Source organism: Anopheles maculipalpis, chromosome 2RL, assembly GCF_943734695.1.
Source record: "Anopheles maculipalpis chromosome 2RL, idAnoMacuDA_375_x, whole genome shotgun sequence".
NCBI lineage: Eukaryota > Metazoa > Arthropoda > Insecta > Diptera > Culicidae > Anopheles > Anopheles maculipalpis.
The window spans coordinates 66593865-66618178 of NC_064871.1; the positions used below are offsets into that span (position 1 = coordinate 66593865).

Here is a 24314-nt window from a genome sequence, read left to right on the forward strand (position 1 = left end):
GCTTACGCTGCTTTTAATTCTCACTGCATTTCATTTTTTTAAAGCTGTTAAAGCACACTTTCCTACGCCAGCACACATTTTACGCCACGACTATCACAACGATCTTAAACATCATCATCATCATAATTACCATGAATATTTGATCATTTTCGTCGGACACATCCACACGCTCACGTATCGCCTTCCTTCCTTAGGACACTGCAGCCTGCACGCATTTAATCACCTCCCATCCACCACTTCACGATGCTACGTTGCGGTAAGTTTACGCCAATTCCCGGACAATCTGCTGATCCGCTACCGCTCTACAGCAAACTCGCACGGACCAGTTTCACTTTCCGGGCGTTATATGCATGACTGGGCGGAGCAGACATTTTATTTTCAGATTGCAGCAATGGCAGCAGCTTCATGAAAAGATCCAGCAACGCACCTTATCCGTACTGATGCTGTTTCACCGCTTTTTCACACATAAAAGCACACACACACACACTCGCAATCACACACACGAAAATTTGCGATTACCGAGCAACAATGTTCACGCTGCAGACAAGCACACCGCACACCGCACTGCCGGCTGTTGTGCTACGCGCTTTTCCCGCCCATCCAAGCGTTTATTTTCCACCGCAGAAAATGCATCCAGCTGGAAACGCCTCAAGCAGAGTGGTGTACAGATAAGCGCAGCTAAGCCGCCACACCGCCAGAAGAGTCACGAAAAGTGTTTACCCCTTTTTTGAGGGGGGGGGCAGTTATCAGATTCCCGAATTGATAACGAGCACACGCAGGAAACGCAGCAGCCGCGAACCGTTTCGTTAACCGTCAGCGCGATACCCGCCGAATGCCGCCGCCGTCGGCTAGAGCTAAAGTAGAAATCGTTCGCTGGTGACGGTTCCACTTGCAACGAGGCTCACATTTTCACGTGAGAAAAGTTTTCGGTGGGTTGGTTTTTCTGGCAGAGCGCTGCAACGGTCAAGTCACTCACTCTCAGGCGAACGCCGTTTGGTTCGAGCGATTATGCTCTCCCCAGCTCAGCTGATGTCCTTATCGGGCGCTCCCATTCGTTCCAAGAGCGAATTAATGTCCACGTGAGGATGTGATTCAAGGGTTCGTTGTCTTGTTTCTCTATGGGGGAAAAAATGTTTCAAAAATTGAAATGCAGCCTATCTATGCCTCTGTTCAAGCCTTACAGCCGTAACGGGGCTACGAAGGGAACATATGACGAAATAATTGCTTATTAAATGTTAGTGATCGAAATCCGGTGGTTCCCAAACATTTTTCATTAAACACCCACTTAGTTGGATAGCCTACCGTATGGAGACTGGTACCAACGTTTTCCTACCATCGGGACTGCCGTTAAGGTGTATTAAACACAAGAAATGGAAATAATTTTAAATGTATAGACCAAAGATGGGATCCACCGAACGAAGGAGAATGGCAGGGAGAGGAAGGAGACTAGTAGCATCGTACTAATTGAGGGTAACAGCAAGCCCGCTGTCAATATCTTTTTCATTTCAATATGACTGTATGTATGGGCCCTGTGACAATATCTTGTCACAGGGTTGTGTTTTGCTAAATTCCCTAACACCAGGACTATGATACAACATTCTGGTACAAGGTTCTACAAATCGTACCGTAGGTGAGGAATGAGATAAGGAGTAATTCCCACCGTCAGGCGATAGTTATCAGTTTGGGAAACTACACTATGAATTTAAACTAAGCCAACAGGTAATGTATTATTGAAATTATTGCTTAACTGACTATGTCGATGAGATACGATGTAAAACTTACTGTATAAAAGAGCCACATAACGTTAAATAATCGAATGTATTAGCGTGTATACTGAACTAAACTCTACATACTAATGGCCACCATAAACTTCAATGTAAACCCTTATTCGAATCGTTCGCTCGAGTACAAAACAAGCTATCCTTTTACTAGTAATTCAATTTAACACCATGAATGCTACAGGGCCGCTAGAAGTGTCTGATCACTCCTGAATTGTAGGAAGTAGAGGTTTGCACACATAATAAGTTCCTGATCCAATTGTTTGATGACATCGACATCGGCGCCGGTCTTCAAACGGCAGTTTCAAAGACCATTCGGACGGTCTCCCCGTCCTCACTAGGTGGTATTCATAAGTCAAGCAATACGGCCAGGCCGTTCTTACGAAAAAAAAAAATACACTTCTCTTCTAGCCTCATAAAGGCTTTTTATTGAAACTCATTAATATAAACTTTTGTAAGTGCTCTAAAACTGTGTTGACAAGTATATGAGCCAAACCCTGCCCAAAATCAATTTCTTGGCTTCAATCAGCTTCAGTATTGCTCAAAAGATTAAATTCTCTCTTCTCTCAGAAATGGAAAGTAACTCACCTTTACGCTCAGCATAGCTAAATTCCCACCGCACATGTCTATAGTGGCGCTACTGTCTGCAAAGAGATTTTAAATTTATCTCACCGTTTTGTTTACATAGTGAAACAACGTTATTACTTTCGATTGATGCAACAATAACATTATTTTTTGTACAATCAATACGACATAAAACTAATCAAATACACTCTTTCCGGTTTGTTGCTTTACGCGGCATTCAACTGTTGATAACATGCAGTTCAACAGCAATAATCAAAACATAAATTCACCGATGCTTAGTGATGTGAAAGGTCAATTAGTCTTTCCATGTTTTATGCAGGCCAGTTACTTACCACACACACACACACACACACACACACACACACACACACACACACACACACACACACACACACACACACACACACACACACACGCTCTCTCTCATGTAATGCAAAAATCAATCTCGAATTGGCCCGCAGACTTTCACAAAGAAAGTAAAACTGAAACAAAGATCGGGAAACAACAAAAAGCGACACGGCCAGGAATATTCTCATATTGCAAAAGTTGATCAACCACCGCCAGCACCACAGCGGCTTGATTGCAAAAGCTCTGTATAGTTCCACGGTGCCTTACGGTAACAGCGATCAGGAGGAGGAAAAGGTAGAAAAAACTGATTAACCAACTGCGAAGTACGGACCAAGTGAGATCGTGCACTCTACCAGGATTTTACGTGTCTTGTCCGAAGGCGAGGCAAACTTTCACCGTTTTTTTTTTTTTAGAATTGACTCTCTTTTGCGATCTCGTCCTCCTTTAGCGTACAACATTTCCACCATCTTTAATCGTACCAAAGCTTTCCATACCTTCATGACGCACGCATCTATGCAATGCCGGTCGGAGCGCCCAACCCCACCCTGTCTGCATTCGAGGCTCAATTGCTCTTCATCACACAGCCGCCTAACCAATTGGCTGCAGAACTTCTGCTATCTGGTAAACTCTCGAAACGCACACAGCAACACTCGGGCAACACTTATTTTTAAAGCGGTGAAGGTTTTCAGGGTGCGCAAAACTTCCTTCATAACCTCGAACCGGAAACCGTCTGGAGAACTTCGTCAAAAATTAATCCACCACCAGTGTTGCGAATCTCAGATGCTTGCCAAATATTCGTTGATCTTTTTATTGACATGCAACTTCTAACTGCCTATCATTCGGCCACCATCTTCTTCTCGACTTTCACCTTCACTCTGCTCCCGATGCTCTCATCACCGAACGTACTTAAAAACTCGTTACCGGCTCGTAAAAATTCCGCTTATTTCAACTACGCACCGACGGGCAGGCCGACGTTTGAACTTGAACGGTCGAGGATTAATTTTAGGATGTTGGCCCCTCCCCCCACGTACAAATCCCACGAACGGGGGTCCAGCGTGGGAAATTCACGGTGAAAGCCGCTGGCCGAACCTTGCGCTTGGTGTCTAAGCTGGGAAAAACCACGGCAAGGTTACTCCGTCCCGTAAAAACAGAAAACAACCTCGAAAAATTACCTTTTCACTGCAGATTGGGTCTTCCGCCCCATTCGAATTGACTGTCATCATTAACCGACGGGCAACGACATGGTGGTCGTTTTTCACCCTCCCGCCACGAAAGCGCTCCGATGGGGGCCGGTTTTGCCATTCCGATGGATTGAACCGTACAAACGGGATCCTTTTGTTTTGTAATTTGTATCGCTTCAATTCGTTCACTGGCTCGAGTCATTCTGGGGGTACTTTGTGGGGCGGGGGAGATGTTAGCCAGACGCAGGTGGCAATCGATGGCAACGGTGGCAATCGGCAATTGGACGTCATCGTCGTTTGCCAATGTCGTTGTCAGTGGTCCAATTTCACTCTTGCCAACATCATCGGCCAACCGTCTAATGTTGGCGCTACTTACCGATGAAATTGGATTCTGGTTTCGATTGCCCTTCCCGCGACACTGCACTTCATCCACACACCCTTTAATTTCCACCTCGTCGCGGTCGTGCTACCAATGCTTCACCATAGTACGAACCGGGGGAGGGAAACTACTGGCAACAGCGTCTAAATGTCACCGAAATTGGATTATCTAATTCTTGTTGCCCGTTCTGCTCGACCACGCTTCAGTTCGAACACTGGAGGGAAGTGCATCGATTTTTATGCATCTTCTTTACTTCAGCCATTTTCCGCTTTTCAAAAATGATTTAATGTCGGGAGGTCAGTGATACCTGCGAACGAGCGTTCTCTGTATTCACTTCACTCCATTGAAGGAACGTGTAGCTGCAACACCGAGTGAGAAAAGGTAATTCAATTTTGACCTGGAAATTAATCGCTTTCGATTGGAAACATCTAGTGTAACGGTGTATCGATGTACAAGACCAACATTTACTTATCAACGAGCTACGAGCGTATTGATTACGGAAAGAATTTGTACAACATTTGTGATTACCACTGCTTGTTAGATACTTAAAAGAGAATTGTTGATGTTCCTAACTAGTTTGTGGATCCTCAAAACAAAACATAAGAACAATTGATCTACACCATTGATTAGCGACGGAACCAGGCCAGGACACGCGAAGGCTTGGCCTGTTTGTTCCTTAAATTCAATTGCTAGCAAGAATAGACTTCCTGCCAACAAAGTGTTACCGATTTGAGATTTTCGTAATTTCCCACTAGTCCTCCTCGGTACATCGGGAGCTATGAAGCAGATTTTTTTTTGACCTGGTTAATGCGATCGTGCAGCGTCCTTTTTGTTCAAACGGCGCATCCAGTTTATTTGTTTTATTTATTTATTGTTGATTAAAATTTTGTCTGTCATGGGTTACACAAAAATTGTCTTAATAACTAATGATCATGAGGAGGACAAAAAGGAAAGGGGGGAGGGGGGGTGCAAAAAATTGCGCACGGCACTAACGAGGATGCAAGGAAGAGGCACGGACACGGAGACATTGTAGTCAAACAGATGGTACGCGTTGTTGAAGGCCGATAGCGCTCTTAAAAAAGATTCATTTGAACCGTATCGCGTATGGTGGGATGGGATGTGTAAGGGAGGTCTATCGCGTAGACGGCGGGATGGGGCATAAAGGGGGATGGCTGACAGAAGAGAAGGAGCATCCAGATCTTTGAGAGGAGACTTGTGATAAAGCATGATCGGAGGTGCGAGTGACGGGCTTCTATAGAGTCCAGCCCAAGAAGCCGACAGTAAACAAGATAGGATGGAGGGGTCAGTTGATAAACTGCAAAGAAGCAGCGAACAGCTACTCGTGTGAATTTTCGCTGCACCTTCTCCAGCCTGGCCATTGCAGTCGAGCCTGGGGGAGACCAGACAACGGCGGCGTAGTCCAAGGTAGATCGGACCCAGCAACAAAACAAAGCCTTCAGGCATAAGGGGTCTCTAAATTCTGTGGACCGGGACGGCCCGGTGGTTTAAGCGACAGCGGTGCCAGTCTTCAAACGGCAGGACCGGGGTTCAAAGCCCATCCGGACCGTACCCCCTTAGTGAGGACTGACTATTCAACTATGTGATATCGGCAGTCTAATAAGCTGTTTTCGATGGCCGGCATGACCTTAGAGGTCGTTAAGCCAAGAAGAAGAAGTTCTGAGGACAGTCTAACAATCAGACCCAGCGCTTTATTGGACTTGGCCACAACATGATCAACATGAACGTTGAAAGAGAGAGTCTCGTCCAGCCACACTCCCAAGACTTTCACGGAAGTTACTCGGCCTATGGCGGTGTTATGAAGGGTGTAGTTGTGATGGATCTTACAAGATCTCCCAAACGAAATAACACAACATTTATCAGGACACAGATTAAGGCCATTGTTAAGACACCACACGGAAAAGGTATTAAGGGCATCTTGAAGGAGACAACAATCAGGAGACGAACTCACAGGAAGGAACATTTTTAGGTCGTCCACATCAAGCATGTGACCATCAGGGGGGAGGGTATACACACAATCGTTAACAAATAACAAAAATAGGAGTGGGCTAAGGACACTCCCTTGAGGAACCCCAGAAAGAACTTCAAAGGAGTCAGAAAAACAGGACAACTCTTTAACTTTATACGATCTGCCTTGAAGATATTAGCCAAACCAAGACAGCAGCTGACCCCCGACACAAAGCTTTGCAAGTTTGGACATCAGAAGATCAAGCGGTATGCTATCGAAGGCTGCTCTAAAATCCGTGTATATGACATCGGTTTGACAACCGGACACCATATTTTACGTCACCAGTTGATGCGTCTTGCACTTTTTTTTCATAAAGGACGGCCGGCCGATAAGCAATACGGCCAATTGCTTATCGTCTTGTACTTTAAGCTCGCTCGATTTGTATTGGTCCGCATGCTGTTTGCCCTATTCGCTTGGGTACCTTTTATTGCGCTGCAGGTTGTACGATCGCTCTAAAGCAATACCAACTGTCATCCCTGGAAAATTTAACGTTATTCTTCTCGAACGTATAATATCATTGATAAAATTAAAGAATACATTTAGAAAAAAATGGCAGAGACACAGATTAGATTCCACATACCGGGACGCATACTATCTGATGAAAAAAAGAGTAGAACACCTAATATCCGAAGAACGGAATAAAGCATGGGGTATTACACTAGAAAACATTAAACCACAACAAAACAACAATAATCGGCTCTGGAAACTAGTAAAAACTGTAAGAAATCAACCAGTAAACGTACCCAGTTTCCGGAAAAGTTCCGGAAAATGCAACGCTATTAACGATCACTTCGTAAATGCTCACAATTTAACCCACAACAGATTCAGTCCCATAGAACAGAAAATTATCAAGAATAACACACAATATTTTGCACTTAGCCAAGAAAATCAGTTACACCCATCTGAGTTCATCAAACCAAAAGAGCTGATGAAGTTCTTTTGTAAGTTAAGTTAATAACAAATGCATCAAAAGACTCCCGAGGAAGGGCATAACCTATCTAGTCCTAATATTTAACGCATGTCTAAAACTTGGTTATTTAGCTACTCAATGGAAAATTGCTAAAATAGTATCCATCGCCAAAGCTGGCAAGGACCGCACTCACCCGGAAAGCTACCGACCTATTAGCCTTCTGAGTTGCCTAGGTAAACTTCTGGAAGAGCTTATTGCCTCCAGAATTCGATTGCATGTTGACAACAACAGTATCATTCCTGATTTCCAGTTTGGGTTTCAACCTTCTCTCAGTACCACTCACCAGATTCATAGATTGAAAAACACCATTATCGATAATAGGTTGTTTAACAAATCTACAGGATTATTGCTTTTAGATAACGAAAAAGTTTTTGACTCTATATGGGACCAGGGTCTTCTCCACAAATTAGTCAAACTTAAATTTCCTGCTTTCCTCATAAATCTTCTTCTTCTTCTTCTTTGGCCTGCTCAAGATTGAGCACGTCGCGTCGACATGGCCAGGTCTCCAATCAGTTTCCAGGAAACTCAATCTAGGGCTGCAGTCCTTCCCCCACGGCTGCATCCGATCTCCGACAGATTAGACTCCACTTGATCCAGCCAACGAGCTCGCTGTGCTCCTTTACGCCTCGTGCCGAACGGGTCGCTGGCAAGCACCTTTTTGGTGGGGCATGATTCCGGCATACTCATCACGTGCCCCAGTCATCGTATCCTTCCGGCTTTGACTACCGTCAGGATATCTGTACCGCCAAACAGCTCAGCTAGCTCGTGATTCATTCTTCGCCACACGCCCTGCTCGCACACACCACCAAAGATAGTGCTTAACACCCGCCGTTCGAAGATGGCGAGTGCATTGGCGTCCTCCGTCAGCATAGTCCAAGACTCGTACCCGCAGAGGACTACCGGACGTATCAAGGTGCGGTAAATCGTGCATTTTGTGTGGAGTCCGTAGTAGGCGTAGTAGGCAGTAGGGGTAGTCTGTAGTGTTCCACGTTCTGCCGGGTCTCGCGCTGGAGCATGCGGGTACGCGCTGCGTTCTTCTCGGAAAGTACTCACCTGCACTCTTCATCAAACAATTCCTTCCTCTGGTTACGTGTCACGCGGCCAATTGTTCGCTCGGCTGTGTTGCTGATTGCTGGATCCACCATACGCCAGTGGTTTTTGAGGGACATCGCCTCGATGATGGCGTCCTCCGGCAGCACTTCCCCAAGCGCATTTGCGAAGTCCCTTGCAACATCAGCTTGCCTCAGCCGATCTATGTTGAGCCTTGGGGTAGGCTGAAATTCATATTTTTATTTAAACCAAAGACGACGATTCCATGCGATGAGTTACAATAGTTTTGCTCTACTTCAAACCTTTACGTACGTAACACCATTATATTAGAGCATGTTACATGCACAATCGGCTTTTTTAGGGGTTAACTTGTTTCCAAAACTTAAATAAAGTGTAAGATTCATGCATTCGGGATTTTTTCAAATTATTTATGATTGCACTTTTACCCTAAGATAAAGAGCCGTCATACTAAAAATAAATAAAAAGTATCATTGCACTTTGTGCGATACAATGATTTTCTTTACTATTATTTCCACAACAGTAACTCATTTCTTTAAAATATTGCTAATAATCAACTATTTATCCCACAATTAGGATTGTGGAACTCAGTTCTCATCCACTTCAGTTTCAATAATGCTACTGAAAAAAGTCGTCTAAACTCTATTATCAACTAATGAAATCTCATTTGTAGCTATGGTAGTTCGGTAATTTTCAATTCCCGAATCCCACAGATTCAACCTCAATGGAAAAAATGTATAATTGTTCCTTTAACATATTTAGGATACATCCCTGAATTGGTTCTATATTGAAATCTTATAAGATTTGCGACTCAACGTCTCAAATCACCATTGTGGCATATGCTTTTATTAAATTAAAAATTGCTGCACCGAACCAAATCATTAACGTCATCAGTTGATCATTTAAATGAACCGTTGTCACAAGAATAACCTATGAACCTGTATCTCAACGTATTTAACTAAGAATAAATAAACAACGTAACAAATAAATAAAACAGTAGTCGACGGAATAGAAGCAAATTCAAATTTTCATTTCTCTTCAGTAACGTGTCTTATCGAAAATAAAAGTGTCAGTTGCGATATCAAAACATTCATTCATGTCAAAGGCGATAAGAAAAATCTATCAACACAATCTACCCCTTATCAACTGCATCACCTATGACGTTTGTGTTTTGGTTGCTCTGTATATCTTATCAACATTTAGATGAAGTTAAGAATCCAGCTTCGAACCGCCGAAATACGCACGAACACATCAGGGCGACCTGTGGCACAAGGAATGCCCCACGATGCCACACCGATGGCATAGTTGTCCAGCACGAGCGCACCTCCCTCATCACCCTGAAAAAGAAAACAATTATCGGTTTAAGCCAACGCCCGTGACGTGATTTTCTGCCACGGTTCCATACCCCGCAGATGCCCTGTCCTTCGCGAGTCAGCGTACACAACGACGATGGTCCAATACGCCAACCTTCCGCTCCCAGGAAGTTAGCACAATCATCATTGCTTAATGTGTTAACGTTCAAGAACTGTAGAGCATTGGTGTTGCCTCCATTTGCCTACAACGAAATCGGATTAGTTCACAGCAGAGCATCTTTACAGCACTGCATCTTCAGGCGCATACCGCAGAAGCACCCCATCCGAAGACGCGGGCCCGCACCGCAACTCCAATCACATCAGCTGACAGCGGCAATGGTTGGATTGCTTGAGTCAAAATGAAGGGTAGTGCAGTCTGGAACAACGCGACATCATGCTCGAGCGTGTTGACGTTAAAGTTGGGATGCGTAATAATCTGGATGCCATAGTACGGCACGGCTGCTGTGTTGAGGAAGCGAGTTCCAGCAACAGCCATCGTAGCCGTTGCCAAACGGCCCGACAAACAGTTGGCCGACGACAGGACGAACCGATTACTCAGCAACGTACCACCGCAAAGGTGCTGATTGATCGAGTTCCTCAGCGAAACCATCCATGGTGCATCTCCAGCGACGGCATCGATACCTCCAACGATACGTCTGTCGGGGCCAGCTGCATAAAACCGAACATTTGTCCATCAAACACGCAGACTTGCCCTCCCACCACTCTTTGCACTTACCGATCGCGGAAACTGCCACGAGCAGGGCACTCAGCACACACACCACCTGTTGTAGACGATTCATTCTAAAATTGGAAAGCACCGAAGGGATACTGAAAAGGTGCCGCTACCAGTAGCGGTATTTTATGGACTCGTGCCTTCGCTATCAGCGATAGACCCCCAACTGCTATCGGTAGATAAGCTTAAGCACCATCATCATTAACGGGTGATATCGAACCCGTCTAATGTCGATTAAACCAGGACAATAGAGTGTATTGGTGATCGCAGACGCTTTTTCATGGCGTGATACAGTACAATTCCCCAACCGATAAGACCTCCAGGTGCAGACAGGCGCAGGAATTAAAGAATGTAACATTTCGCTTTTTTATTTCCATATGTCTCGATGAAATCGCTTGTTAGTACACACCAGTGATTGCAGTAATCCAGGCGCGGAACGATGCAACACGCACGTACACGTCCGGATAGCCGACGGCGCACGGAATTCCCCACGACACGAGACCGACCAACTCACCGTCGTTTACCAGTGGGCCACCGGAGTCTCCCAAACAAGTGCCCTCTTCGCTTCGGCTGAACGTGCACAAATTGCTCGGTGTGATGACTCGATTCTGGAGGCTTTGGAAACGCTGCGAACAGTCATCGTTGCTGATTGTACGCAGAGCCACGAACTGCAACACATCGGCCGGCTTAGGAACGTTGAGCGTGGTCAGTCCCCATCCAGAAGCAAGAACAGCCCGGTTGGCAGGTGTGTATGTTCGTGCCATCTTCACCGGAAACACGGCCGTGTTAAAGTGGATCGTCCACTTGGTGCGCACTATACCAATATCATTCTCCTGCGTCCATTCGTTGAAATTGGGATGCACGATAAATTGTTGTGCATCGTAGTTGAAGCCTCCCTGAGCGCTCCTAAGCGCTCCAATAACGGCAATCACGTTCTCTGGCTTACGGTTGATCAGGCAGTGCCCTGCCGTCAAGATCCAACGATCACCGATGATTGCACCACCGCAAAAATGCTGGTAAGATAACGATGTCAACGATACTTGGTACGGGAACTGTCCCGATGCCGCATTCATGCCTCCAACAATACGACCTTGCCATGTCGGTGACCGAAGTGATGTGTCTGTCGGAACGAAAAAGATATCCTATGAGATCCTGACCCCATTGAAAACACTCACAAAACTTTACCCTCAGCAACCGCCAAAACGGTTACACATAGTACTACAAACGCAACCAATCGGTTCATTGTCATTCTGATGTAACGCTCACAAGCTTTCAACAAGTTCAGCCTACCTCAGGCTGGTTTCAGGACGCACTTTGAAGCGTAGACACTTTTAGGTGCAATTTATAGGAACGTGTCTGGTGAAACCGTACATCTCCATTTCTTGACGCGTTACCAGGAACCGGGTCGCGAAATATCAGCTTCAACAAGGAATTGACAGCTTACAAGCGCGTAGTCGATAAGACCAGCCCGTCGTTATGATCGGCTGTATCCTGTCACGGAGCTGTCTGTCGATTATGATTGATAGAATTGCTGACCGTCCCAAGTTATGTGTATCAACCGGATCGAATCCAGTTTGTTTGCAAATATTGATCCCCGTGGCTACGAATGTGGCGTTATCATTTCCTACCATTCGCGCCTAGCGGTTAGGCTATGCGCATATAGTAAGATTGCGAATTCTTTTGAGCAATGTGTAATAGAAATAAATTGATTTTTCATATACGTTCTACTACATTTCTTAATTAGCTATTGAAAAACTGAACCGAAGTCCCTGTATATCTTCATCTTCGTGCATCTTAAAGCGTGCATCGTACATCTCCGTGCGACTTATAGTGGCAGCTATCGAGACCCTGTTCATATTATTTATATTCATAATCCTCTATTGCCCTAGGTGGGATTCTACAGAGAACCCTCTGTTCGTTGAGACACTTTGCGGCCGCCAACTCCGCCCATAGGTTAATCCGCCACTTTCAGGGGTTTAGGTTTTCATTAATTTTGAAGAAATCCCATTGTATTGGCTTCCTTCGCGGACATCGTTAATACGGATGATTATCTTTTTTGTAGAATAAAATATCTGTTCAAATGCACGTCCTACACCTGCCTCGGTCCGTAGAAGAGAGCCACGATCCCTATCCTATCCATTACGCCGATCATTGTTTCCTAAGAGCGTCACTCATCACATCGTCGTCAGGGGCCGGCAACCTATCTTATGATACACAAAAATGTGTTGTTGGGGAGTTCTTCCGCAGAAGAACACCCTTAATTATTTCACAAGGAACGACTTGAATGTAATGCTAGAAAGATTTCCTTGAGAACTTCTCTATATAGTTTGCGTATGTGTAAAAATCTAATATGGCGGTTCTGATGCAGTTTGTCGGGTGATAGGATTGTCGTGAAATCGATGTCTAGTTGGCAGGTGGCTCAGTGTGTCATGTATCCATGGCAAACGGTGAGGTTGTGGAGGACGATGAAGTTTACAATTCCTTTAAGAACAAAAAATAGAGCCAGAAACAATCCAACCGTATACCGTGCATCTCGAACGCATGAATAAAAATTTCTGTTGAGGAAAAGAACAAACAGACGGCTTAAAGAAGATTTTCTTAAAAAATCGTGTTGAATCAATTAAATTCAAAATTAAACAAAACCTTGTAAAATACTGTAGCACAACCCAACGGATAGCTCAAACGATCTTTTTCGACCAATCTTGACCAGTTCGGGATACCTCACAAATATAACTACACTGATTTCATGTTAGCATTTGACTGCATTAACCATGGTACACTCCAGGTGAAAGCAAGTCGGCTTGGCGTACAGAATAATGTACTCGCAAAGTTTGCTAAGGTCCTATTTATACCTAACTCAACACATTAACAGAGAACGCTTTAAGGAACCCAAACGAGAACAGCGTGGAACAACGTCTAGTTGTCTCCTAGCTCATAGAGTTCTAGTCGGAACGTATGGCATTAACAGACTGTTTGGAGAGGTTAAACTGATGCACCTTAACTGCTGTTAAAGATGAATTCAAATCAATCGCTTAGACCTCCTAATTCTCTAACAGGAATTGACCGAGCGAGGATATACAGAACGACCTATGGTCATGAAAAACTTTGTGAACTATGTATTTGGCATTTAATAGTTTTTAAATTTTATTTTTTTTTTAATTTTAATGAAAATGGAATCCACATTCAAATACGATACACCAAACACTTGTTATTTTGATATATTTTTTTACACAACTTCCTTCTTACTACTCTAACGTTAAACTACACCTACACCTGCGCCTTAAATGAGAGTGTGCGCAAGAATCCAACCGCGGTGAGACGAGATACGAGCGTAGACATCCGGAAAACCTTCACCACATGGAATACCCCACGAAACGATACCATGAAGTTCAGCTCCGTGCACCAACGGACTGCCTGCATCACCGAGACAAGTTCCCTGGCCAATTGGGCTGCTGCTACAGAGCGTTGAATCGTAAATTCGTGCATCATAAGGAGCAGTAAACCGAGCCCGGCATTCCAGCTGCGAAATCACGTTCACTGCGATGTACTGCAAGTTATCCGGGAACTGAGGATTGGAGAACTGTAACAGATAATAATTAATGTGTGTTACTATAAAACTCTTGCAAGCGTTTCCCCCATCATTTACTTACCTCAGTACGTCCCCAACCGGAAACAAGGGCTCCGTACGCCACATTGACGTTGTACGAACCAAGCTGGACACCCTGAATAGCATCACTTAGCACCATCAGCGAAGCCACGCGCACCACTGCAACATCGTTGGCCAACGTTTGCGATGCAAAGTTCGGATGAATGACGATGCGTCGCAGGCCTAGGTTGAAGCCTCCCTGACTCAGCCGATAGGCACCAACAACCACCCGGGTATCCGACGTCGTACGGCCAAACACACACGAGGCCGCCGTAATAACCCACTGCTGATTCAACACGGCACCGCCGCAAATGTGCATACCGTCAGTCGTACGGAACGAGGCCTGATACGGGAAGTCTCCATCTCGGGCATAAGTTCCACCAACGATACGTCCCTTCCACTGCTGGTAAAGAGGATCCGAGGTCGCTAGATCGCCACTGACGGCTACCGCCAGGAAGCCAAGAATCAGTGCTACGGCTGCAGCTGCTTTGCGATACATTTTTCTTGCAAATACGTTTCCTTTCCTACCGAACTAGCAATTGATTTTCGCTACACAACGATCGCCTATATTTATATAAGCCAACCCAAGGAAACGACGGCTTATCGCTTACAAGAAGCAATAGTACTAGCCTCTCCAACACCTCCGAAATGTTAGGATTATAGATAAAAGACCATCCCTCCGTAGCAGCATATATTGCAACCATGTGCTTTACAGATTCATGCTGATAACGTCTTCTACTCACAATGTTCTTCATCCTTGAACGATGAAAGATGTAAACAAGATTCATGCATGCATAAGGAATTTTATTTCTAGACCCAACCGCCTCATTGGAGGACAATCCAGACATCGTTACGTCTAATCTTTGAGAACGCATTTAAGATAGGTATCAGTCCCACCGTGCAAATACGTGTCGATGCAGGTGTTCATTATGGATTAATCAATGCAATTAGCAACCTCTAATCTATTGCCATCCGTGAATTCGTTCGCTTATCATGGTTTAGCCACAAAAAAAAACGTTTAAATATGGCTTACCGAAATATGCAAGATCACTGCATATAAAAGAAAACACGAGCACCACATAACACGATTAGATAATCAGGGTAAGGCCTAGTACCGTCGAATGATGTCTAGAAATTACTATTTATAGATCAGTCTACCCGCTGCACGGTAATAAACGATAACTGATAAGCACTTGTCACTAATTGTGCCTAGACACTCTGAAGCTGAATGCTACGGCCCAGTACCGTACAGTAGTTCAGTACCAATTTTCCCATTATTATCTCTCCCTACATCTACCACTGATTTGTTTCATCGATGATCTTTCTTTGTTATCTTTTGATGGACACATCGATAAGAATAATTTAGACATGTTGTCCAATGGTTTCACGTAGCTATCTTTCTCTTTGTGAACAACATTTTCGGCAATGTGAAGTATAATGAATAGAAGATCTTCATCAGAACATTTGACGAGTTTCGTCAGCTGATAATATTGTCAGTTATGAGCAACTCTGGTACATTAACAACAGTTCATGGAGAGGACAAAACTTCTACTTTCAGTTTCATACTTCAAAGTTTACTTAAGGGTGTCTGTTTAGTATAATGCACCTGTACAAAATAGCCATGTATCTTTAACTGCTGAACAACTGATCTTTCCTGTCAAATTGTGGTTTGTGATCATTCCATCACTTTGTATTTTTGTGTAATATAAATATTTGTAAATATTGTAAATATTTAAAAAATGAACTGTTGAGTTGACTGTTTGTTGAATTTCAATCCATGAATGCCGATTTCATGCCCATTCCAAATATGGCTTATTGATCCTAGTTTAAGCTATGAAAAAAGCTTAAAAGCTCTTCTATCCAAAACAAGATGGCGCTAACACGCTTCGCGATTTTTTTATCATGCCTTCGACGACAAGCCCAGAGTCGCGTGGAAGACATTTTAAAGACGATTCAATAGCTCTCACAAAATTAGTAACTCTGAAACCTGTTGAAAAGGTAATTTAAATTTTAAATTTAAGACTTTTAAAAAGACGAAGAAAAAGGTATTCAAAACATGGTACTGCCGTTTGAAATGCCGCTGCCTCGTTCATAGGACCACCTCCGCATAAATTATCGAAATTTCATGTGCATACTGGGTTCAAATCCCATCCGGACCGTCCCGCTGTAGGGTGGACTGAGTTTCCAACTACGGGGGAAAAGAGGCTAGTAAGCCATTCGATGGCCGGGTGACCTTAAAGGCCATTAAGGCAAGAAAATAAGAAAAGGAAAAGAAGAAAACGTTAAAAAATCAGGCTTAACACAACTAGATTTACATGCTACACATTCCCTTGAATTTTAACATTACTTTGAATTTTTCATAGTAGTGAATTTTTTTTATATTTTATTTATTTTAAGTATGACCGCTTGCACCGTATTGTCAACACCGCATATGATGTCTATGTACATTAACTATATTAACGGGCTTTTTTGAAAATAGACAACAATAAAAAATTATAAATTGCTTTTTGTAAATTTACAACTATGTTTAACTAGCTAAAGTTAAGGTTTTGGAAGAGCTCCCTGAAAGCTAAGTATGATTATTTTACATTGTGGTTAATCATTTTTATGATTGTTAAGGTTTGCCGCCATGTGATAAGATAGGTGCACGAATGCACGTGAATAAGTTAACATATTAAAACACTTATTACTTTCCTACTTTGAGGCGCGCCGGAGAGAGAGAGAGTGATGCTTCGGCAATTACGTCATAAGTCCGAACCTAACGTCATCTCACGGGATACGGGCACTCATCAGTGAGAGCCGCGATAAGTATCGGTTGGCTCACGAAGGCGATACATCACCATCACAATGATCAACAGTAGAAATGCATGAATTACCCTAGGCATGACCTGTTGAGTAATTTCAGAAAGTCTTTCAACTGTCAAATATTCGAACAATTCTGAAGTATCTCGTTGCTTGCATTTATCACTGGCTTGCATGTATCAAAACCAGATCAATATCAAAATCCTAACTGAATAAAATATCGCCATTGAAAATTTGATTCTGTCAACCAATGTTCATTGTCGTATTTCCAGCACTAAACAGAATCTGTGTTAAACTAATGACACTACCAAAATAGGGACCAAATTTCTTCTCGATAAAATTGCCGTAAAGACAGTTTTGTTTACACGGTGTTGTAAAAATCGTGCCGCCGACATTCGTGCTTTAATAACACCTGCGACATAATGGATCGGCTTGGATGATATAAGCAATCATATTCTTTCAGTTCATTAAAATATGCACACTCTTGTTTAGTTTTGAAAGCTTTTTTTATACTCCTATTAATTCAGTGCCAAATTCATATCATCACAATCACATACACCTGCTCAGGTAACCACTGCGTACTGATCGCTTAGATAGCGTTGGCATTGATCCAGCCGACGAAGGACGAGACGCGAGCGAACACATCGGGCATACCGAGGCCGCACGGGATACCCCACGAGACAATACCGTGCAGAGCACCACCCTGAACCAGCGGGCCACCAGAGTCTCCCATGCACATACCCTGGCCGCTCGGACTGAGGGTACAGACGGTCGAGTCGAACACACGGTTAGCGTTGGCAGTGGTGTGACGGTTGCGGCAATCGGCCAGAGTGATGATCTGGGTATTCAGGAACTGCAGATGGTTCGGGATACCGACGTTGGCCTGTTATCATAGATAAAGCGCAGTTAGCATCGCGTAGCTTTTAATGATGTTCATATTCCAACTTACTCCGAGCTGGCCCCAACCAGATGCAACGGCTCCACCACCGGTGACGAAGTTCGTTCCGAGAGCAATTGGCTGCACAGCGGCAGTGTACGTGATGAAGGAAGCCGTCTGCACCAGCGACACATCGTTGGCAAGCGTGTTGGCGTTGTAGCTCGGGTGGTTGACGATGCGGGCCGTGCTGTGAGCAATGCCTCCACCGTTCAGGAAGATAGCACCGACCACGGAGATCGTGTTTCCGGTAGTACGTCCGATCGTGCAGTGAGCAGCCGACAGCACGTAGCGGTTGTTAATGATCGAACCTCCGCAGAAATGCGCATTGCCCGCGGAACGAAGCGAAACCTGGTACGGGAACTGGTTCGTTCCAGCGTTCTGGCCACCAACGATACGTCCGGCCCATTCGTAGTACTCGGGTGACAGTACTGCAGATTAGTGATTGAATCAGCCCAATTAGCTCAATCCCAGTAAAACGCAGGACTCGATCTCTCTCACACCGTTATACATACCATTGCCGAAAGCCGTAACGGCCAGACCGATGGTCAGCAGAACGCTAAGACGGAACATTTTGTTGTGGAAGTTTGACGACGGATGGACTCCAACACGGCTGATGGATCATTTTATATAGCTCGGTTTGGGAAAGAACAGCCGAAAACTTGTCACTACCTGATAATCTTGGCGATAGTGAACGTCGTAGGATTTGGAAAATGTGTGTTTAGATTTGATTTATTGTGTTCCAGTTATCAGCCCCATTGATAAGGATAAAAATGTGATAACGCGGCCAATTTGATATAAAGGATGAAAAAAAAATGGTAAGGAAAGCCCTGTTTTGCAATAGCTAAGGAACAAAAATACGTCACAAATCCTATCTACCGAGCGTGCGAAAAATAAAATTGGATCGGGTTTCTTTTGATTTTGATTTTAATTTTTACTATTTTTGTTATATATTTTGTTTGCCACTAGTATTTTACGATATTGCTTTTTAAACTAGATTTAAAACTCACCTCACTTTTGAGACAAAAGAGGACTGACAAATACTTCAACCCATGGAACACGAGAGAAAGACATACATAAAGAAAAGGACCGGACTATAAAGAGTGGTACAACACTTAAGAAAGGAAAAACAATTTTAAAAAAGATAGGAATTAAACGATAACGAGGGCATGAAGAAATCGAAGAGGCGTCAGCGGAGCTGCTAAACTGGTGAAAGCAAGTAACGAAATAAATCCTCGGTACAGAAGCGCGAGCGATGGGATTTCAAAGCTTTTCACCGTCTCGTCCTACTTCCCCTAACGTAAACTCATCATCATAAGCATTGAACTGTGTTTTGTACTATATTCCCATTCATTTTTGGACCCAGTGATATCGCGACCACTGATAATAACCCATTTATAGATATCAATTATGGGAATAACCTGAATCGATGTACATGTCACTACACCGATCGTACCGATGTTGCACTTTGCGGTTGCGGTGGCTCGTGCGCCTTGTCAATGAACCAACGCTCCATTACACCAGCGTCACCCGGGAAGTGTCATCCTATGGAACATGGTTAAAACTAAGGTCACCGATCGTTATCGAATCAATCTCCGTAACTCATGCACAGTCGACAACGACGACACCGGTTGTCCGGCGGGAAGTCACTGCAGTGCAAGGTCCTCAAGGTTTTCGTCATACTGGTGTACAAGACGCAATATCGTCGAGTATGGCGGTGCATCAAAAACTCAACCGTGCACACGAAAATAAAACTCACGGTTAGGTCTTATAATGTTAAGGCAAATTGACCCTACCGATTTAGAATCCATTTATCAGCCACCGTCATGTGGGTTTTAAACGCCAGCGCGTGCTAACGTTGGATTTCCCTGTGTCACAATCGGGAGCGATAAACCTGGCAGTCGGCAGTAGCAGAAAGTAATGAGAGATTATATTACACCTTTATGAACGTTTCATGATTTGGCGTAATTACATGTATTTGATTTTTATTACAACTACTTTAAACACAAAATTGGCAATACGGTGGAGAGCCGTCATACTCAAATATAAATAAATACTTTTAAAAACCACCTTGAAAGTACATTCGTTCAATCTGTCATGTGCTGAGTTATTATTATTTTATTGCAATTATTTATTATTTATTATTATTAATTTGTTTGCCACTGGGGTTTTACAAATATCTTTTTAAAACTAGGACTTAAACTAGGAAAATAGAAAGACGAATATTCACGACGACGGGAGCGGAAGCTGGGACTTTGTAATCAAATAAGAGGTACGAAACATACGAATGACTGTGGCGTGAATGGTGGGAGGGAATAAAGAGTGGGGGTCTATCGCGCTGGCAACGTGAAGGAGCATAGAGTGGGATCAAGGAAAAGAGAGTGGGAACATTCAGATCATTGGCAGGCGATAAAGCATGAATGGATGTGAGGATTGCGCGTGAGGACATCCGGACGCCTGGGCATCCACACTTGGCAGAGTAACGTGATCGGGATCTCGCTGAAGCAACAAGACGGCCGATCGTGGAAACTGACAGAAGCTCCAACATTCCAGCGCAGATGACTCAACGTGGGATCCACCGAAGATGTTGATGTAGCGAGCCACGTGGAGGCAACCAGTTTCGGCTTGTCGCATCGCATGCGTACCGAGACGTTGGATATGATATGATTTTCTTCATCAGATGCATTTTCTTCTTCTTCTTGACCTGCTCAAGATTGAGTACGTATCGTCGACATGGCCAGGTCTCCAATCAGTTTCCAGGAAACTCGATCTAGGGCTGCAGTCCTCCATCCACGGCTGCATCCGATCTCCGACAGGTTAGACTCCACTTGATCCAGCCAACGAGCTCGCTGTGCTCCTCTATGCCTCGTACCGAACGGGTCGCTGACGAGCACCTTCTTGTCGGGGTATGAGTCCGACATCCTCATCACGTGCCCCAGCCAACGTATCCTTCCGGCTTTGACTACCGTCAGATTTCAGATGCATATTGTTCATTATAAAATGGAGCTTGTTCAGGTATAACTGTTGGTAGAACTTTATAGCTTACTGTCTAGACATCTTTCAAAAAGGATTGCTATGTTTTCTGCGTTTTCTAATAAAATCATTGATTTAACTTTTCACAAAAACAATTTTGTCTTATCTGTTGTTTAAAAATACAGCACATAAGTACAAGGTTCATATACTACGGTATTAATACAACATTCAAATGAGGGGAACGTTAGACAACTAACCGAACTACCACTAATTTTCCTCAAAACTTCCGTAGCCACGTTGACTTCTTTAGCTGCAAAACTTTTTAAAAGTCACTTCATCCTATTTTAACAATTGCTCCCTTACTATTTCCAACACTCCTCACCGAATGTTTTCTGTCGCCGAACTGCTGTCCTAATCCATTGTACCTCCCATTCGCTTCCAAACATCCGCTAATACGCCGGTGTTTCTGTGTCAAAAACAAAAACAGGTCAAATCAATCCCACCAAATCGTACCCAACACAGTCACAGCTATATTCCTTGCGGGCATATGCGCTCACACATCGGGACACATTCTGGTGAGCCCGCTTCCTATCGATCCAACAAAGAACTTCACCGCGGAGTACGGATTCCTGTTCGAGTGTTGCGCTGCCACTCTCTTGCAAGGCACTTGCGTTCAAACGTGCCTCCGGTATGGACGCGTACGAAGCTACCGGCTCCAGTGAAGATCCCGAAGTCCGGCAAGCTTTTTCCGACAGCATTCTGCACATTCTCAGACCGCTCTCGGTGCTGGAGCTGCCTGGAACGAGTTCTCGGTGTGAAAACGATTCTGATTCTACTCGTAGCGCACTATCGGAACCTTTCTCCGACCTGGACGAATCTTACATACTATTGGATCAGCGGAAAAAGGTAAGCAGCATTTAACATGCTTTTGGAAAAGCGTTGTAAGATATTTTTTCCTCAATAACCACACCCTTCCAGAAACCGGGGAAAGATGAAGGTGATGACATGATGCTGCTAAATCAATTCACCTCCGAGTTCCGTGAGGTATACGACCAACTCATCGGTGAGCTCGATGAACGTCAGGAACCAATGCTTCCATCGGACGCAACACAAGAGCAAGATTTCACCCATGAAATGTCTCTTGAAGATACGAGCGGCTTTAGTCCACCGTTTCAAAGTTTCATCGATGGGATGCTGCTCAAATGTGACCTCAAGTATCATCTAGACGAGAAGAAAAAGCGACACGATCAGCATCGCCGCAAGCATCGTCGGGTGCGCAAAGTGCAGCCTACAGTACCGAAGGATGCACTGGAACCAGCCGAACGGGACTCCCTGTCCGGGGTGTGGCGTATGCTCGATGCTGTTTCCGAACCGAACGGTTTTCCCATCACCGAAGGTCAATACGATCTTTACGAGGACGAGCGGTTCGAATGGTTGCTGCGGGAGAAGATTCCCTGGCAGCGTATGGAAGTGTCCCGGAAAAAGTGCGAACAGTGGCTCAAGATTGGTCCCGGCAGCGCTAAACCACAGGACGAGAAACGATCTCGACAGTCCCATCGACCATCGAGTCATCGACGTATGTGAAAACCGGTGAACCGAGAGTAACAGCATTAACCAGCCAGTATTACGTAGCCAAGTGTGCCACAGTCGAGCGTAGTGTGAAAAGGTACGGCTGAGAACCGTTCTGGATCGGTCTATTGTATCGCTCGACGTTGCTTTCTATTCAAGATCAAAATAGCATTCACAATCTGCTTACGAGTTCCATGACGAAACACAATGAGGAAATATGCACAAAGCGACACACTTGCCATAAGTCACCCGGATGCTGCTGATGCACCCGTAAAGGATAAAAATAAAACAAAATAATACGACATTCAATAGGACGAGCCATTTCTTTCGCTTCGATCATGTGGCGCTAAATCGATGTGCACAGGGTTGGTAAATCAAGGGGAAATTTTTTTTCCCCAGAAATAACTTTACTTTTTCTTGCTACCATCCACACGACACACAACAAGACATAAAAATAACAAAATGGACATTTTAACCCAAAAAGACGAAGGCATCTCTTATTTTTTAACATTTCAAATAATTTACAACTCCCTTTTTAAGGAAAATGTGGGTTTATGGTGTATAAAATCATGAATAATAAATAGTATAAAATAACTATGTGCTACATAAAAAAGTATTATTACAAAATCGTTTTATCCGCGTATTTGAATAATGAGTAATTCTTTCCATCTTTTCATCTGCTTTAGACCTAACTACTACAACCTCACAACTTATTTTAACCAACCATTTTGTGCAATCTGGACTTGTTCAACTTGCAAATGGATAGTATTTCTTAGGTATAAGAAACTTTGTCACTCAAAATACCTGTCGTGATGGTCGTGAGCCCCCTGCGACCAGTCAGTCCACCTACCATTTACTATACGAAGATCTGCAAGTTGGTGGTGCTGCGAATTCGTCTCACCAAGCTCCGGCAGGCAGGTTATGTCATGAGAAAGCCGTCCACATGGACAAAGAAAACCAGGATAGGATCAGGATAGCTGTAGCAGGTCAAGTTGAAGCGGTTGTAAAGTCTGGTAAGGATAGTCATTCCTGCATGTAAGGAGAGAATTTGGAGAGGTTTCTGTACCGAAAGTCTTTATAGACTAGCTAACTAACCATTTGATGATGCTCCACTCTAATCCATAAGGATTGTGGCTTTCAACAAAGTTCAGCACTGCTTACTCTTATTGAAACATAAAAGACTTGATTTCTCGACTCACTTAATGCAACGGCTCGAATTTTTCCATGTTAGTCGTACATACAACGTCTGGTTAGATTCATGTGTGTCCTCTCCGTTCATTAGTAAGTCGGGGGTCCCCTAGGACAGTGTCATTCCTTTTCCCTTTTGTTTATGAATGATGTATGGTATATACTTCCATCTTCCGGACACTTGGTGTATTTCGATGACATCAAAAATTTTTTTCTCAATTTTTGGTTATAGCGACTGTTTGTCTTTTCAGTCATACCTCCTTTTCTCGTTGGTTGTTTTGTTCTGTTCTATCATCTTCTTCATCCGTGCCCATCAATCCCTCCATTATAATTATCTCCTCAATGCCTTTCATTTACTAGATAAAGCCGGACATAGAACTAGCAATAATAGACATTACCAAAGCCAATGACCGGACAAGGCGTCATGCCATCCTTCTACAGCTGTCCCGCTGGTGGACTTCTCTTGGTGGACTTCTAACCAAGTTCTTGAAAGCTTACTCACGGACCGGACATTTAGAGTATTAATAGGAACCGAATTATCCAGCCACTACACATTAGAGAATGGCGTCCCACAAGATGCCATTCTCTCTCCCAACCTTTTCCTCATCAGCATGGAATCCCTGTTTTGCTCCATTCCTACAGAAATCCAAGCATTCCTTTACACAGACGATATTATCCTGGCCTCGTCTTCTCGTTCCGCTTGCGAATCCCGTAAACTCCTGCAAACAGGGGTTGTCGGGATTCGACAGTGATCGAGAGGGTCGGGTTATGAAATATCCCAC

General features: G+C 44.0%; 6 protein-coding genes and 1 pseudogene across 6 annotated transcripts in view; 2 read left to right on the plus strand and 5 right to left on the minus strand.

The window, feature by feature from the left end:
* Window positions 1-3875, minus strand: part of LOC126556462 (splicing factor 3B subunit 5) — a 334510-nt gene extending 330635 nt beyond the window's left edge. The window contains exon 1 of the mRNA XM_050211727.1: window positions 3871-3875. The gene's annotated coding sequence lies outside the window, so the exon portion shown is untranslated. The remainder of the gene's footprint in view (window positions 1-3870) is intronic.
* The window catches only part of LOC126556255 (39S ribosomal protein L15, mitochondrial), a 416466-nt gene that overhangs the window by 37874 nt on the left and 354278 nt on the right, over window positions 1-24314 (plus strand). The gene's annotated exons all lie outside the window — the stretch shown is intronic.
* On the minus strand, window positions 9532-10544 carry LOC126556280 (chymotrypsin-1-like). The gene is made up of 4 exons (XM_050211517.1): window positions 10424-10544; window positions 9956-10356; window positions 9741-9890; window positions 9532-9672 (listed from the first exon to the last, which is right to left on the minus strand). Exons 1-4 carry the CDS (start codon window positions 10485-10487, stop codon window positions 9535-9537), a joined length of 753 nt encoding a protein of 250 aa, XP_050067474.1. The 5' UTR covers window positions 10488-10544; the 3' UTR covers window positions 9532-9534.
* LOC126556278 (chymotrypsin-2-like) lies at window positions 10819-11663 on the minus strand. The gene is made up of 2 exons (XM_050211515.1): window positions 11606-11663; window positions 10819-11540 (listed from the first exon to the last, which is right to left on the minus strand). Exons 1-2 carry the CDS (start codon window positions 11661-11663, stop codon window positions 10819-10821), a joined length of 780 nt encoding a protein of 259 aa, XP_050067472.1.
* Window positions 13701-14585, minus strand: LOC126556274 (trypsin delta-like). The gene is made up of 2 exons (XM_050211510.1): window positions 14071-14585; window positions 13701-14000 (listed from the first exon to the last, which is right to left on the minus strand). The coding sequence occupies exons 1-2, from the start codon at window positions 14563-14565 to the stop codon at window positions 13701-13703; spliced, it is 795 nt and encodes a 264-aa protein (XP_050067467.1). The 5' UTR covers window positions 14566-14585.
* On the minus strand, window positions 17414-18402 carry LOC126556277 (chymotrypsin-2-like). The gene is made up of 3 exons (XM_050211514.1): window positions 18318-18402; window positions 17818-18233; window positions 17414-17751 (listed from the first exon to the last, which is right to left on the minus strand). Exons 1-3 carry the CDS (start codon window positions 18373-18375, stop codon window positions 17458-17460), a joined length of 768 nt encoding a protein of 255 aa, XP_050067471.1. The 5' UTR covers window positions 18376-18402; the 3' UTR covers window positions 17414-17457.
* LOC126556380 (uncharacterized) lies at window positions 21250-22359 on the plus strand (annotated as a pseudogene).